General features: G+C 35.6%; 1 protein-coding gene across 1 annotated transcript; it reads right to left on the minus strand.

The window, feature by feature from the left end:
• Positions 1-3,180: 3,180 nt before the first annotated feature.
• Positions 3,181-15,709, minus strand: LOC110869686. Its single transcript, XM_022118920.1, has 6 exons — positions 15,607-15,709; positions 15,154-15,523; positions 6,799-7,192; positions 6,262-6,679; positions 4,942-6,159; positions 3,181-4,844 (listed from the first exon to the last, which is right to left on the minus strand). The coding sequence occupies exons 1-6, from the start codon at positions 15,707-15,709 to the stop codon at positions 3,181-3,183; spliced, it is 4,167 nt and encodes a 1,388-aa protein (XP_021974612.1).
• Between the last annotated feature and the right edge of the window lie 545 nt (positions 15,710-16,254).

Raw genomic sequence — 16,254 nt, forward strand, 5'->3', positions numbered from 1 at the left:
AAAATGTCTTTAGAACTACAAATAAGTCATGGGAAGTTTGTTTTCGGCGATTAATCACTACATAAACGTGAAAATTGGTGTTTAGATATTTCAACAGTTGAGATTTAGTATGTTATGCATATAAAAAATGGATTACATGTATTGCATGTGTTTGTAAATATAGAATTCTGGCTTGATTTTGTGTCTTGTTTGATAGATTTTGTTCATACTCTTATGAATTTATGTTTTTATTGGATAATATATTGATTTGGAAGATTGATTCAGTTATGAACATCGAATTAACTTTATGATTTAGTCAATTTTGATTCACCTATATTGAAATACAATTATATTATTTTTGTTGAATTTTTTTTTCTGTGCTTATGAAGTACAGTATAGTAATAGTTTAAGGTAGCTATAAAAAACATGTATCAAAGTGTAAATTTATTGAATAAAACGAATCTTTCTTTTCTTGTAAACAAATATAATGATGAAATAATACTCCCTTTAAACTTTTGTACATATCAATTCTACATTGTAATCTTGAAATCCTACATAAAAGCAAATTAATAACATCAGTTTGTCTAATATTGGTTAATAGGTAGTTCTCATATTATTGTCAAAATATACGAATGACTTAAATTTCAATAGTAAATGTTTCTAATCGATGTTGTTATATTACAGGTATATAAAAATGAGTAGATCATGTGTCGCTTCGTTAAAAAAGACTTCATCGTTAAAACTGGTATGCTACAATGGTTACAAATAAGTTCATATATTTCTATTAACTAACATTTACAACATAATTTAACACTCAGGTGGTACCAATTGACTTCGTTAAGAACATATATGGAGTTTATTGGCAAAGAAAAACAATAATGATACATCATATAAGTGGGAAAAGTTGGCCAGTTTCGTTGAGAAGTGTAAGTGGTGAATGCGTTATAACTGACGGATGGAGTAATGTGGTAAGGGACCTTCAGTTGCCAAATAGCACGTTATTGCGCTTAAGGGTAATGGAAGACCAAAACATGGAAATCGATTGTTTCATCCAAAACATATGTGGTGAATCTTTTGTGACAGTAAACCGTTACGGAATTTTAAATATTATAGTAAGCATACTAACATGTTTGAATATATATTTATTCTATTATAGATTTACAATAATTGTTACCAAAATTTTCAGGTGATTCCGGATGTTTATGTAACAACATGTTACACTTACTCGCCAGTGAACGATTATTATAACATATATGCAGAAGGCAAGATTTGGAAAGTTGAGACCGAAAGAATCAACGATAATTATGTTCTTACAAAAGGTTGTCCAAAGCTATTTCATGATCTTGGAATCGAAGACGATGATATACTCTTGTTGATGAAGATGGACAGCGTCACATTTGAGTTGAAAATTTATCGGAAAGGAGTTGAAATAGCGCGTAACAACAAAGAAGAAAGTGAAGAAGACTCTTTGCTGGAAATACCTAGGGACTCATATTACAAAAGCGTTGACTTCGTAAGTATTTTGAACTAACTTATAACATACTTTATAAAAATGTAATTATTTTTTGTATTTGATTGAATAACAAAACTTCTGTCAAGAAAATGATTCAAAAGATCAGGAAATAGCTGAGGTAATAACGACTCCTTTATACATATTTAAATACAATATACTAATAGTTGATATATTTTCTTAATTATAATACATAGATGGATGAAGGTGAAAAAGAAATTTCAAAAGAAGGCCCGAACAGTATGAAGAAAAAAGAGGCAAAAGAAACAAAAAAAGAAGATGTACTTATTTTAAACATAATAATAGATAAGTCTTTTCATTCATATATGTACATATAATTATTTAATTATTGTTGGCTATTATTAATTGAAGTTGTTCATTGTCTTAAAAGCTTAAAAAAAAAGAAAACAGATTGCCGAGTATTGTAACCAGGACAACAAAAAAAAGCCGATAGAGGGAACAGAAGTGGAAATGCCAGACGTATCAACAGTTGAACGAAAAACTCGTAGCCGATTGGTACGTATAGCATACATTATTCTATTTAGTGATATATATATTACTTAAAACTAGGGATTAAATATATAACTAAATGCATTGAAGACATTGGATGTGGAACAAAAACGTGTTGCAAGGATAAAAGATGTTGACAAAACTGTTTGTTATGAGTTCACAATGAAGGGAGAAAATCGAATGGTATGATTTTTTTTTAATACTCAATGACATTAACAAATAATATAACATCAATAAGGATATTTTACTTACAAAATTCTTTTTTTGTTATACAGAGAATGCCTGCAAATGTTGTAAGAATTGCAGGATTAAAAAATAAAGTCTATGAGATAAAAGTGACAAACATGAATGGAGAAACAATAGACATGGATCTTAGGCGGCAAAAGAATGGAAATGGTGTAAGGTATGCTATCGAAGGGTGGCCGATGTTCATGCAGGAGAATGGCATTCGATTCGGTGACAAATTGCATTTCAGATTTTTATGTGAAGGAAATATACTGATCTTAACCCAAGTGGATGCCGTTAATGAAGGTTAACAGTTAAAAAGTAACCATAATGCTCTAAGTGTTTGGATAGATGAAATTATGACTCTATTTTGTTAAAATTACATGTTTGGATCTTTTTTTTTTGGGACGTGAAAGTAGACATTAACATGTTTTTGCTAATATAGAAACGTTGGTATCTTTTATAATCGTAGTATTGTTTGATCTCATCATTTATTTTCTACAATTGTAGTAAACATATTGTTTGATCTCATGTTGTTCCTTGGTAAACTATAAACACAGATACCATATTTTTGCTAATATAAAAACGTTGGTATCTTTTATAATTAGAAATCATTTATAATATTTTGTTCACTATCAATATGAACTCCTAAAAAGTTATTCTTTTAAAGCAATATTTCTTCATTAATAATCTTTACTCTTAGATAGAATGAACCTATATATTATCATCCAATAAATTAAAAAAGTTTATTTGGCAATTGATGACTTAATAATAATATTAAAAATAATGAATAAATTTATAAAAAAACATAAGACATAATAAATTTTTTGAAACTTAATACAGTAGTTTTGACTTTATTCACCTTGTTGACAAACAACACTATTACCCTTCAAGAGGAAAAACCAAAAAACTAAAATAAAAATATGAAATATATGAAAATGAAATACATTATTAAATTATAAGTTATGAAAAATCTCCTTGTACACTACATTAGATGTCTTCGCTGTAGGTTTACCATCGCAATCAAATGATAAAATTTTAACACCTTGCCTGCTCTTGACTCTGGATAACGCCACATACAATTGACCGTGAGTAAATACAGGATCTTTTAAGTATAAACCAACTCTAGATAGCGACTGTCCTTGACTCTTGTTAATTGTCATAGCAAAACAAACTGTTAACGGAAATTGCCTTCTTTGAAATTGAAAAGGTATCTTTTTGTCTGAAGGAACCATACTAATTCTTGGAATAAAAACTCTTGTGCCGATATTTTCGCCAGATATTACTTCCGCTTCAATTACTCGTTTACCAAGAAAGGTTACTTGAAGTCTAGTACCATTACATAGTCCGTTCTGTTGATCAATGTTTCGAAGAAGCATCACAGGAACACCAACTTTAAGAACCAACCTATGGTTAGGTAAACCGGATATTTTAAGAGCATTCAAATTGTCAGGAGAGTATAGACCTTGTTGAAAAGAATCAAGAACTTGTTCTGTTTGACATATACTGTCACAGCTCAAATACTCTTTTTCTTCACCTGGAAATAATGAAAGTAATCGATCATTAATCTCATGAACTACTTCATTCTTTGGTGCTAAAATTGCTCTCTCTGAAAGGAATCCAGGATTTTTATACTGATGTAAAATTGAAGGATAAACAAAGTCAATTAAACTTTGAATTGGATCATCTGAGTCGGTAATTACTAAATCATCGGGTAACTCTATAAACGCTTCACCATCGTTTTCTGAACCAATGTTTCCTTCACCAATATCAAGTAGCCATTTTGCAAACTTCTGAATGGAATCACTGTTAGATGACTCAGCTCCAATTCTCAACCTCATGTTTTTTGTTAACTTTAAAACCTTGCATTCAGACCATAGATATGAAGAACTCAAAGATGAATTAACAATCTGCTGCCTTGTACCATTTGGGATAACGGGTAGTATTTGTCTAAAGTCACCACCAAACACAATAACTTTACCTCCAAATGGTAGCTCAGAAGAGTTATTCGTAGAAGACGACAGAATGTCTTTCATTGTTCGATCTAGTGCCTCAAACGCATGTTTGTGCACCATAGGGGCTTCATCCCATATAATCAACTTTGACTCTTTTAAAAGATTAGCAACATCATCGTTCGGCTTAATGAAGCACATGGAATCTTCTATCAAGTTTATGGGAATTTTAAATCTAGAATGTGCTGTCCGTCCTCTAGATAACAATAATGAAGCAATACCACTTGAAGCAACGTTCAACACTATCTGACCTTTACATCTGATTGCAGCAGCCAAGGTCTTCCACAAAAAAGTCTTCCCTGTCCCACCGTAACCATATACAAAAAACAACCCTCCACTCTGGCATCCGACTGCATTCACAATTTGGTTAAAAACGTTTAACTGCTCTTCAGTTAAAGATTCTTTCAATAGAGTAAACTCACTTTTCAACTCATATGTGTCATGCGATAATTCCTTATTGATTAGACGATTAGTACCTTGACGTAGCGAATCGTCGTCTGGAAAGGGCATCGTAGAAAATTTACTTAATGTAGACCCATTGGAAATTAAATAATTCTCAATTTCCACCAAAATTAGATTCTTCAAATGATGTTCAGGAATAATTAGATCTACAAAAAGTATAAAATAAAATTAAACATATGATGAGTCAAAATATATAAAGAAAAAAAAATAAGTACTTCCTATGAAAATAAAATACTAACTTACCAGGGGTATGTGTCTCTTTACGACGCTTGAATAGAATATCGTCTCCTAGTAAGTGCCAAGTTTTTTCCCACACGAATTCAGGTCTTGATAGCGTATTTGTTAAAAGCAATGTCGCAAATAATGATCTTAAATACCGACAATGAGCTTCAAAACTTGCTTCCTTAATGGCTTCAACATATTCGTTGTCATCATCTAAAAGACCCATCGCATAACATGCATCTTTAAATGTGGGAAATACTTGTCCGTTCACTGTTCGAATCTCTTCAAATGATTTAGGACCTCTAACTTTATTTAGGAGAATCCTTAAATAGTAAGGTTCTCCTGAAGCAATCGAAACAGAATGAACTCTACCAACAGTTTTGTACCTTTTCCGTACTTGCCAACGTCTATCTTTTAAGTTCCAAACATACATGGTTGGGAACTCCACATAACTCAGTTTACGTGCTTCTTCATCATGTTCATTTAAATGCATCCATTGCAAAAAAATAGATGAAGCAACAGATGGTTTGTTCAAGACATCTTCAATATCATCATCTTCACCGTATACTACATTGTGTTGACCAGGTAAATGAAAAGGTAGCCTCATTACAGCAGGATATCTATAATGAACTTCGTTTGCAAAAATTCTCCAAGACGCTTCACAGGCTGATATGTATCTACAATCGTAGTATTGTTTGATCTCATCATTTATTTTCTGATTGCTAGTACCGGTTGAATCAGTATACAAAACAGCCATAGCACGGTCAGGTCCTTTGTTAATGTACTTAAAAAGATACTTTATCGAACCAGCCTGGTTACACCATTCAACATTAATGTGTGCTTGGTATCTTTTTAATAGACCTTTGTTGTAAGGTACGACGCTTCGGTTGTCTAATTGAACACCTTTTTTCATAACAGTGTGACCAGAATCTCGCCTTCGATATACAGGAAAACCGCTTGAGTCAATAATTGTATGATCCGAAAAATTTTTGGGAAATCGTTTTGAACATTTGTTGTCAACCATGCAAGGACAGCTCAGATTAGCAGCACCACAAGGACCATGAATCATATACTCAGACACAAGATAATGCAACTGAGGATCTTCAGATTTATCCGGAATTTCGGCAGAAATAAAAGGATCTATATGATCTACAGTGGGAAGTTTGTGATCCACCTTCATGAATAAACAAATGTGTGCATGCGGTAGGCCACGTTTTTGAAATTCAACGGTATAAACGACTACAAAATAAAAATGATGTGTAAGTAATATACTAAATAAAATTAGATATAAATAATAATAAAAACTGTACATGAAGTAGAAAACTAAGAAAAATTTTATACCAGCATTGATTTCACCAAAAAATTTATTATCATTTATATCTTTAATCATTGAATCCAGCTTCATCTTGAACAATCGACATATAATATCAGGCCTGTCTTCTGCTTTAATGGATGTATCTTTAAGAAATCTTGAAACTTCAGGCCATTTTGGATTGCATGTAATGGTTATGAAAAAATCTGGGTATCCAAACCACTTACATAACGCCATAGCATCGAGGTAGTTTTGTTGCATGAACCGAGCACCTCCAGTAAAAGATGAAGGTAATATTACCTTTTGACCAGTGTTTGATAAATTTTGTTTACCATTGTCCTTATACTTTTGAAGATTCTCAAATGACTCGGAACGCAGATTCTTCTGCTTACCACGTATGAAATTGAGCCTTTCACTCTCAATCATAGTGTAAGCATCAACCAAAAACTGTTGAAACAGTTTTCTAGAGTTTAAAACCAAAGAATAACAACTACTTCGCTCCTGTATTCTATATGCAAAGAACTCCCGCATTGTGCATTTTGGTCGTATTTTTTTTTCGTTGTTACACCTTCTCTATTAGGAATGTCGATTCTATATCCATCATCACCAAACGGGAAAAGAATTGGATATTGAAGAGCAAGATAGGATGGGTGTAACTCACTGATACGTTGAAGCATACCAGATTCAGTTTCAACTAAAATGTCTCGACGATCAATTGATGGATCTAAATCATCAACAATCAGTGCAGCGATCTCATTAGTGGATGGTAGATTATAAGTCCTACCATCTTTGTCCCTTTTGTAAATGAGACGGAGCTTTAAGTTTGCTTGAGGATTTTCATGAAAGTGGTTTCTTACCATTCTGTACGATTTGACCAACTCGTTATGAGAATCTAAAAAAACTCTGATGTATTCAATTATTTCAACGTCCAACTCCTTATCACGTGAAGATAATTGATTCCTATCATGAGAAAAATAAATATATTTAAATAAGAAAAAATAACTATAATAAACTAACACTCATAAGTTATCAAAAAATATAAATCAACCAAATAATATGCTTACCCAATACACTTTGTCTGTTAGAAATCTCGTTCTCAGTATCATATATGTATAGCTGAGAAAACTTAGCTTGTTTACTGATATTCGCTAATTTACACATATTTTAGTCCCCCGTTTTACCCCCATTTTATGCGTTTTCGGCCGTAAAACCGTCATTCGGATACTTAATTATCTACATTTTTGTTTACAGGCCTAAAACAGCATACCAGACAAGATGATAGCGAAAACGAGGACTTTCCGGACTAAACGACAAGGCTGCGAAGATTCTGTGAAGAAAACTGACCTGGGCGTTTGGCACGGTCATGCGGCCATATGCACGACCGTGCATATCCGATGACCCATGAAGACTAGCGGTGAACGAGGGTGCAACTCTGAGATAAAGGCCAAACCCGAAACGGCACGGTCGTTCCAGTGAAGAACGGTCGTGCGGTTCCGAGATCAAACATAACATCGGAACTGAACGACCAAGGAACCAAGCGTGCAACTCAGACCTCGGTAAGGAACGCCCGTGCCAAATGTGGAACGCCCGTGCGTGACCGAAGACCAGTCAACGATCTGTGACGTCATGCAGTATGGTGGCCCACCACCAATAATGCTTAAAGTGCACGGTCGTGCGATCGGGAGAACGGCCGTGCAACTTCGAAAAAGCATTTAAACAGAACAGAACCATTTTAGTAGTAACTCTGGACATTTTGGGAGCTCTGCAGGCGATTTTGAGGCTCCGAAGGCTGCTGCCACTCGGATTCAAGCCACATTGCCCGGTTTTGCTCATTTACTATCCAGATTCTCATTCTTATGCTTGTTTATGGTTTGGTTTCTCAAATCTTTCCATAATTTTGTTATGTTTCAAGCATCTAGACTGATTATTATGTATTAATGTAAGCCTTTGGGCAAAAACACAACAATCCCTTGCTTGATTATAGCTTGTAGTATGTCAATCTATGTTTGTAATGACATTTTGAAGTGTTTTCTATGATTATCTTTGATGATTAGTTTGCAACCTTGTTATTGATATTGATTTCTTGATTATAAGTAATTGTGTTGGATGATTGGTGCTTGGTTAGGTAAGATAGTTGCAAAATGAAGCTTATTTAATCATGTATTAGTAAACTTTTAATTTGGTTAACTAGTTTAACTTGGTTAAAATGTAGGCACCATGATACTCTAACGGGTTAGTGGTTTAATAAAATGTAATTATTATTAATCAAGAGAGCTTGCCCTCACGGAAGGACTCTAACGGGTTAGATGGTGTTGTTACGAATTCCTGCCATGATTTGTTAGCTTAGTTAGTAGTTTCGGCCAAAATTGCTATCTTGGTGAATTTATGTGCAAGATTTGTAAAATGAATTCGGTTGTGATTTAATCTAGTTTATGCTTGTCTCGGTGGTTGCATTGTGTTTATCGGTGTTGCTTTCCTTGATTAAGTGAGGTTAGAAAACTCCTAACGGATGACTAACTTATTTTTAGGAGATTTTCATAGACATTTATCAATTGCACGTTAAAGAACAATTTTAGGTGGTTAAAGTGTGTTTATCGTTTTAACTTTCCGAATGATTGTCATGTTAGGATTCCCGAAAGGGATACTAATTGTCTCGAAATGGAAAATTGACCGAATGCTTCTAGTGCCAAAACTGACTTAGTTGACATGCTTTGGTTGTGTATTAAGCAAGGCTATTTATATATAATTTACTGTGTTTTATAAGTATTTATTTATGCTTACGTTAGTTTAATTAAAACCAATACCATTATGTTTTTACCGGTAATTTAGTGGCAAAGGTCTAGTATTATTTCTCCGCCCATTTCCGTGGATCGATACTTGGTTCTTACCGATACTTTACTACATATATGACGGGGTACACTTGCCCTTTCGTGTGTGTTTTGATGTAAAAGTAATAATCACTTTTATAAATTTAAAACCAATTCGTGTGTAATTTCATTGTAAAAATATGTGTAGTCACGCACGTACCAAGTTTTTGGCGCCGTTGCCGGGGAAGTGGCGAGTTTTAGGAACGACCCGAGTCATTGTGTTATCGGTGTATATACTTGTTAATATTTGTGTATACTTTCGTGATTATTTATTCGTTGATTTATCTGTTAATATTTCTTGTTTTTAATTTAATTTATTCGTTTTCATGATTCTTTTGTACACTTGTAAATTTTTATTCTATTTATTTGTTCTAATCCGGATTTATTTATTCATTTATTCGTTGAATTTTCGGCTCTTAAAAATCGTTTTTGCACTAGCCGATTCGATTATTTTCATTGCTTTAATTTTTATAAAAATTTCGGCCCATTTTCGGATTTTTATAAATTTTTCAGCCCATTTAAAATAATATTCTGTTTCTTTTCAGCAAAAAAAAAAAAGCAGCCTTATTATAATAATATAATATTCTTGTCGAGCAATTTTTCGTGTCCTCAACCCCTGCTCCTGACGCTGCTGAGCCTTCAGACGAACCCGAGCGTGATCTGAGGAGACGTCTTCATTAGAGATCCCGTGCGGTTGCGCTGTAACTCGCAGCAGCTGTGGACGAGCAGGTGGTATCCGCTGAGACAGAGGGCCCAGCCGACGAAGGACACATCATCATGGCTAACGACAAGAAGCGTGTTTACGAAAAAGCTTCATTCACGTTGGACAGGACCATACACAGTAAAAGAGGTATTTCCTTATGGGACTGTTGCAACAGAGAACGCGGACGGCGTTATTTTCAAGGTAAATGGGCATCGGTTGAAGGTTTACGTTGGAGGGCCGATCGAGTCGGCGGTGGAGGTTATCAAGCTCCACACCCCGCATACAGCTTAAGTGTGGGGACATGAGTCTTGCTATCGACTCGCCGACAAAAATTTAGCATGAGTCTTGCTATCGACTCGCCGACAAAAATTTAGCATGAGTCTTGCTATCGACTCGCCGACAAAAATTTAGCATGAGTCTTGCTATCGACTCGCCGACAAAAATTTAGCATGAGTCTACGCTACTGACTCGCGGATTAAAAATGTAGCAAGAGCGTCAAAAGCGCTTTAGGGGTAGTATCGTCTTTTTATGTGTTTTTCTAGTTTTAGCGTAATTTAGGAGTGTTTGGTAGTTTCCGTTTGTTTGTACAGTTTTTATACGTGCCGAGTGAAGGGTCTACGTGGGAATATTGTTAAAACATGTTGCGAATGGTAAAAATGGCGAACAATGGCCAAAAAGAGTGCTGAAACTGGTTTCTGCAGCAAACAGACACATCTGCAGATTTGGCATGGCCGTGCCATGGGTCGCACGCCCGTGCGATTTCGGGCTGGCCAGCACCTCGAGTCGCACCCTCGTGCATTACCGAGGTCAACGTGCAAGAATGGGTCTACATCGGATCCGCACGCCCGTGCGAAAATCCGCATGACCGTGCGCATGGTCAGGGGCATTTTGTCATTGTTCCATATAAAAGCCCTCATCTGCATCCACTTCTCACATTCGCGAAACCATACTGGACTCTCGTTCCTGGCCAATTTTTTCCCCAAAATCGCACCATTTTTCGCACGGTTTCTCAGATCTTCTCGCACGGTTTTTTTTTTTTCTTGTCAATTTCCTGTTTTTATCGCTTTCTAGGGTTAGATTCTCCGATTTCTTCAAGGCTTTTTAGGGTTCCCTTCATAAACAAATCGAAACCCTAGCCCTTGCAAGAACTTCACAAATCATGAACACCCGGCTGATTTCCTAACCCCCTGTCGCTAGAAACTTGAAAAATTTCGAAAAGATTTGACTGTTCTGATTCGGGGTTAAGAATCAGCAGAAAATGGCACGGTCGTTTTGTACATGGAACGGTCGTGCGTATGCGGGTCGTTCATGTTTTTTTTAACCGTGGTGCCGGATATGCACGGTGATGCGACCAGTCGCACGTCCGTGCAATCCCGTCATGTTCCGATAATCAAGACCGCACCACCACTGATCTCGGTGACGCATTACCATGCGTCCATTCGCACGCCCGTGCGAAACACCCAGATCAGTTTGAAAGAATCTTCATAACTGTGTGTTCGTCTGAGCATGAAGCACGAGCAGCACCAACCACACACACCACCACATTCACCACAGCACCATGATTACCACCAGCATCAGGGCTAGTCAGGATCAGCTCAGGGCCACTCAGGATCAGCTTAGGCATAACCAGGAGAGTTTGTACCAGGGAGTGAGTGCTGGATTTTCATATTTATTCGGGGAGATGCATCATGCATATCCCGACTACTTTCAGCACCCCCCACAGTTCCCACCGTGGAACCCACCTGGTTAAGGTGATGCGGGCGCGTCCTTCACAAGAGATGATGATGGTGATGACGAGTAGGAGATGGTGGTGTTGTTCGTTGATGGTTTTTATTATTTCAGTATTTTATATTTCGGGTGTTCATTTTGCGTAGTATTTCAAACACCCCCGGATTGTATTTTATTTTCAAACACTTTACTTTATGTCTTGTCTTTGTTGGGATTTCTAGTATTTCTATTTATGTACATTATGGTTTTTATGTTTATTCTGTTACTGCTCTGTTTTGGTGTACATGTGACATACTTGCAGATCCGACATATCTTGGACCGGAGCATATGACAGACACAGCTTTGGAAGTCTCGTTTCATCAGATATCATCTTGAGGGGAGTACTATTATCCTTTTTCTCTATATTTCGGTTTCGCATTGGGGACAATGCGAAGTTCAAGTGTGGGGAGGGGGTTAACTTTGTTTGTCCTCTAAAAAAAAAAATCAGAAAAATCATTCAAAAATACCTGTATTTTGTATATATTTTAGTAAATAATCCGGTTGATTGTGTTTTAGAAAGCATCGGACTTGATAAAAACTCGACAAGCAAAATATTTTTGAAAAAGGAAACCGGAAAGCGTGACAAACAAAGAAAGACTTACATGATAGTTTTCACACTTTTACCCATTCCATCCGTTACGTGAGCATATTTGAGCCTATTGTTATATATTTGTTCATTTCGGATATAGGAGTGAGCCGGATGTTATGTGTAATATACAACTTGTCACTAGTATGCTTGTTAAAACCATGAACTTGTGAATTTGTGTAAAAGTGATAGAGGCACTTAGATTACCCCTTTGTTGTAAGCCTTGTTCTTTGTGTTGTGCTTTCCGTTCACCTTATATTACCCTTTAGGATTAACCATGTCGAGCCTTCCCGTTTACCTTTGTTTACCCACATTATCGCCCACTTAGCCAAATTTAGCCTTTGTATGTTTTAAACCCTTTTTAGTGTTGAAACTCGGACAAAATAATCGTTTAACTAGCATTTGTTTCGGTTTATTGTATAGTTATTTATATATATATATATATATATAAAAAAAACAACACAGAAAATAAAACACCCTAAAATAGGGTGAAGTTGATAGAAATCGAGCAATTTTGAATGCTTAAATGTTAAAATTTCGTTGATAAGCTCGATTGCGCTTTAGTCGCCTTTTTAAGGCGTTTGTATGTATAGTTGTATTATGTTCTTGCTAGTTAAACGCTAAAACCGAGTTTTAACCATTTTCGCCACTTTAAATGTCTACTTCCATACCCTTCGCCCAAGCCTAACGTTACAACCCGTAAAGACCTCTTGATTTACACTTATTTGCATGTTAGTTGGTGGAGACGAGATCTTATGACAAGCTTATGATATTGCATGTTTCATTGACTAGGCGTTGAGTGTTTACATATACACATTTTATGTATGTTTCATAAATAAAACCGAGTGTGTGAACATTGTGAGTCGTGTGAAGATTAGCATGTGAGTCAATTAAATGTGAAGTCACGGCTTTTTGGTTGTCGCTTTTTAATTGCATATGCTTGTTGGGTTTGAGTCTTTTGATGACGTCTTTCGACAAACCGGCTAACCGTTTATGGTAGTTTTCAATAAAATAGTGTGTAAATTATCGTTCTTGTTTATTTCCGTCTTTTATTGCTTTTTAGTTCAACTTGCTTGAGGACAAGCAAGGTTCAAGTGTGGGGAGATTTGATATTCGCTAATTTACACATATTTTAGTCCCCCGTTTTACCCCCATTTTATGCGTTTTCGGCCGTAAAACCGTCATTCGGATACTTAATTATCTACATTTTTGTTTACAGGCCTAAAACAGCATACCAGACAAGATGATAGCGAAAACGAGGACTTTCCGGACAAAACGACAAGGCTGCAAAGATTCTGTGAAGAAAACTGACCTGGGCGTTTGGCACGGTCATGCGGCCATATGCACGACCGTGCATATCCGATGACCCATGAAGACCAGCGGTGAACGAGGGTGCAACTCCGAGATAAAGGCCAAACCCGAAACGGCACGGTCGTTCCAGTGAAGAACGGTCGTGCGGTTCCGAGATCAAACATAACATCGGAACTGAACGACCAAGGAACCAAGCGTGCAACTCAGACCTCGGTAAGGAACGCCCGTGCCAAATGTGGAACGCCCGTGCGTGACCGAAGACCAGTCAACGATCTGTGACGTCATGCAGTATGGTGGCCCACCACCAATAATGCTTAAAGTGCACGGTCGTGCGATCGGGAGAACGGCCGTGCAACTTCGAAAAAGCATTTAAACAGAACAGAACCATTTTAGTAGTAACTCTGGACATTTTGGGAGCTCTGCAGGCGATTTTGAGGCTCCGAAGGCTGCTGCTTTCACTCGGATTCAAGCCACATTGCCCGGTTTTGCTCATTTACTATCCAGATTCTCATTCTTATGCTTGTTTATGGTTTGGTTTCTCAAATCTTTCCATAATTTTGTTATGTTTCAAGCATCTAGACTGATTATTATGTATTAATGTAAGCCTTTAGGCAAAAACACAACAATCCCTTGCTTGATTATAGCTTGTAGTATGTCAATCTATGTTTGTAATGACATTTTGAAGTGTTTTCTATGATTATCTTTGATGATTAGTTTGCAACCTTGTTATTGATATTGATTTCTTGATTATAAGTAATTGTGTTGGATGATTGGTGCTTGGTTAGGTAAGATAGTTGCAAAATGAAGCTTATTTAATCATGTATTAGTAAACTTTTAATTTGGTTAACTAGTTTAACTTGGTTAAAATGTAGGCACCATGATACTCTAACGGGTTAGTGGTTTAATAAAATGTAATTATTATTAATCAAGAGAGCTTGCCCTCACGGAAGGACTCTAACGGGTTAGATGGTGTTGTTACGAATTCCTGCCATGATTTGTTAGCTTAGTTAGTAGTTTCGGCCAAAATTGCTATCTTAGTGAATTTATGTGCAAGATTTGTAAAATGAATTCGGTTGTGATTTAATCTAGTTTATGCTTGTCTCGGTGGTTGCATTGTGTTTATCGGTGTTGCTTTCCTTGATTAAGTGAGGTTAGAAAACTCCTAACGGATGACTAACTTATTTTTAGGAGATTTTCATAGAAATTTATCAATTGCACGTTAAAGAACAATTTTAGGTGGTTAAAGTGTGTTTATCGTTTTAACTTTCCGAATGATTGTTATGTTAGGATTCCCGAAAGGGATACTAATTGTCTCGAAATGGAAAATTGACCGAATGCTTCTAGTACCAAAACTGACTTAGTTGACATGCTTTGGTTGTGTATTAAGCAAGGCTATTTATATATAATTTACTATGTTTTATAAGTATTTATTTATGCTTACGTTAGTTTAATTAAAACCAATACCATTATGTTTTTACCGGTAATTTAGTGGCAAAGGTCTAGTATTATTTCTCCGCCCATTTCCGTGGATCGATACTTGGTTCTTACCGATACTTTACTACATATATGACGGGGTACACTTGCCCTTTCGTGTGTGTTTTGATGTAAAAGTAATAATCACTTTTATAAATTTAAAACCAATTCGTGTGTAATTTCATTGTAAAAATATGTGTAGTCACGCACGTACCATTTACCACTAGGCGGTCTTAAGCTACCAAGACTATGACAATTTTGACCACTAATACGGTATATGAATGGGGCATTACCCTTGTTGATCTTCGAATCAACCTTTCCACCCATAGATGTAAAAGAGAACATAGAATTATAACGTCGGATATTCTTCAAGAAGAACTTGCTTTTCGTATCACAATTATGAAACAACTGTTGATACTCAGAATTAGCATCTTTTAATACTGGTAGCTCAACTTTACCATATCCACAACACAAACCATAACATAGTTTATTCATTGTTATACGACCTTTACCACCTTCAGAAGACCACAGCTTTGCATAACAAATCTGACATATAAGATCCTGGTCACCATGATCTAAATAGTCTACAAAGAAATAAATTTATATTAATGAAATTCATTGATGTTATAAAAAAACCGTTGACTGTTAAATAAAATAAATTGCACACCTGTTGAAATTCCTTTATAAGGATCCAACACAAAAACTTCTTCGTTGGATTCGTCAACAGAATCCAAATCCACCATAACTACTGGGGTTATATCACGTGCCATGTGCTTCAATTTGCACTTACCAACTCATAACTTACTAAGTGATTATGTGTTAGATGTTGTACACGGATTTGTAGCTGTCACGATACTTGAATTAAATGAATATAGCGTAGGTGTAGATAACGCCCCATCATTATTATCTATATTATTATTTGCTGAAAATAAAATAAATAAAAAATTGAATTATAACATGATTATTGCTTAATACAAATATATTCAGATGTTTCACGTACCAGAAGTAATATTAAGTAAGGATGACGTAGAATTTATACTTCTATTGAACTGGATGGGAGTATTTAACTGATTTGTAACATTCGACACCTGAGATAAGTTTTCTTTGTCTCGTAAGGTGACGCCAACCTTCTTATTTGAAGATTTTCTCTTTGCCTTTTTACTATCAATTATTGCTTTTCGAACTCTACGCCTTTCTCCGGTGTCAATTACTTAATAATCAACCACAAAACATTAAAACAAAAGTATACAATCCATATAAACATAACAGTAAAAAAATAAATGAATTAATTTTGTGATCTAATAAGAAGTAATAC

This window comes from Helianthus annuus, chromosome 3 (assembly GCF_002127325.2).
Source record: "Helianthus annuus cultivar XRQ/B chromosome 3, HanXRQr2.0-SUNRISE, whole genome shotgun sequence".
NCBI lineage: Eukaryota > Viridiplantae > Streptophyta > Magnoliopsida > Asterales > Asteraceae > Helianthus > Helianthus annuus.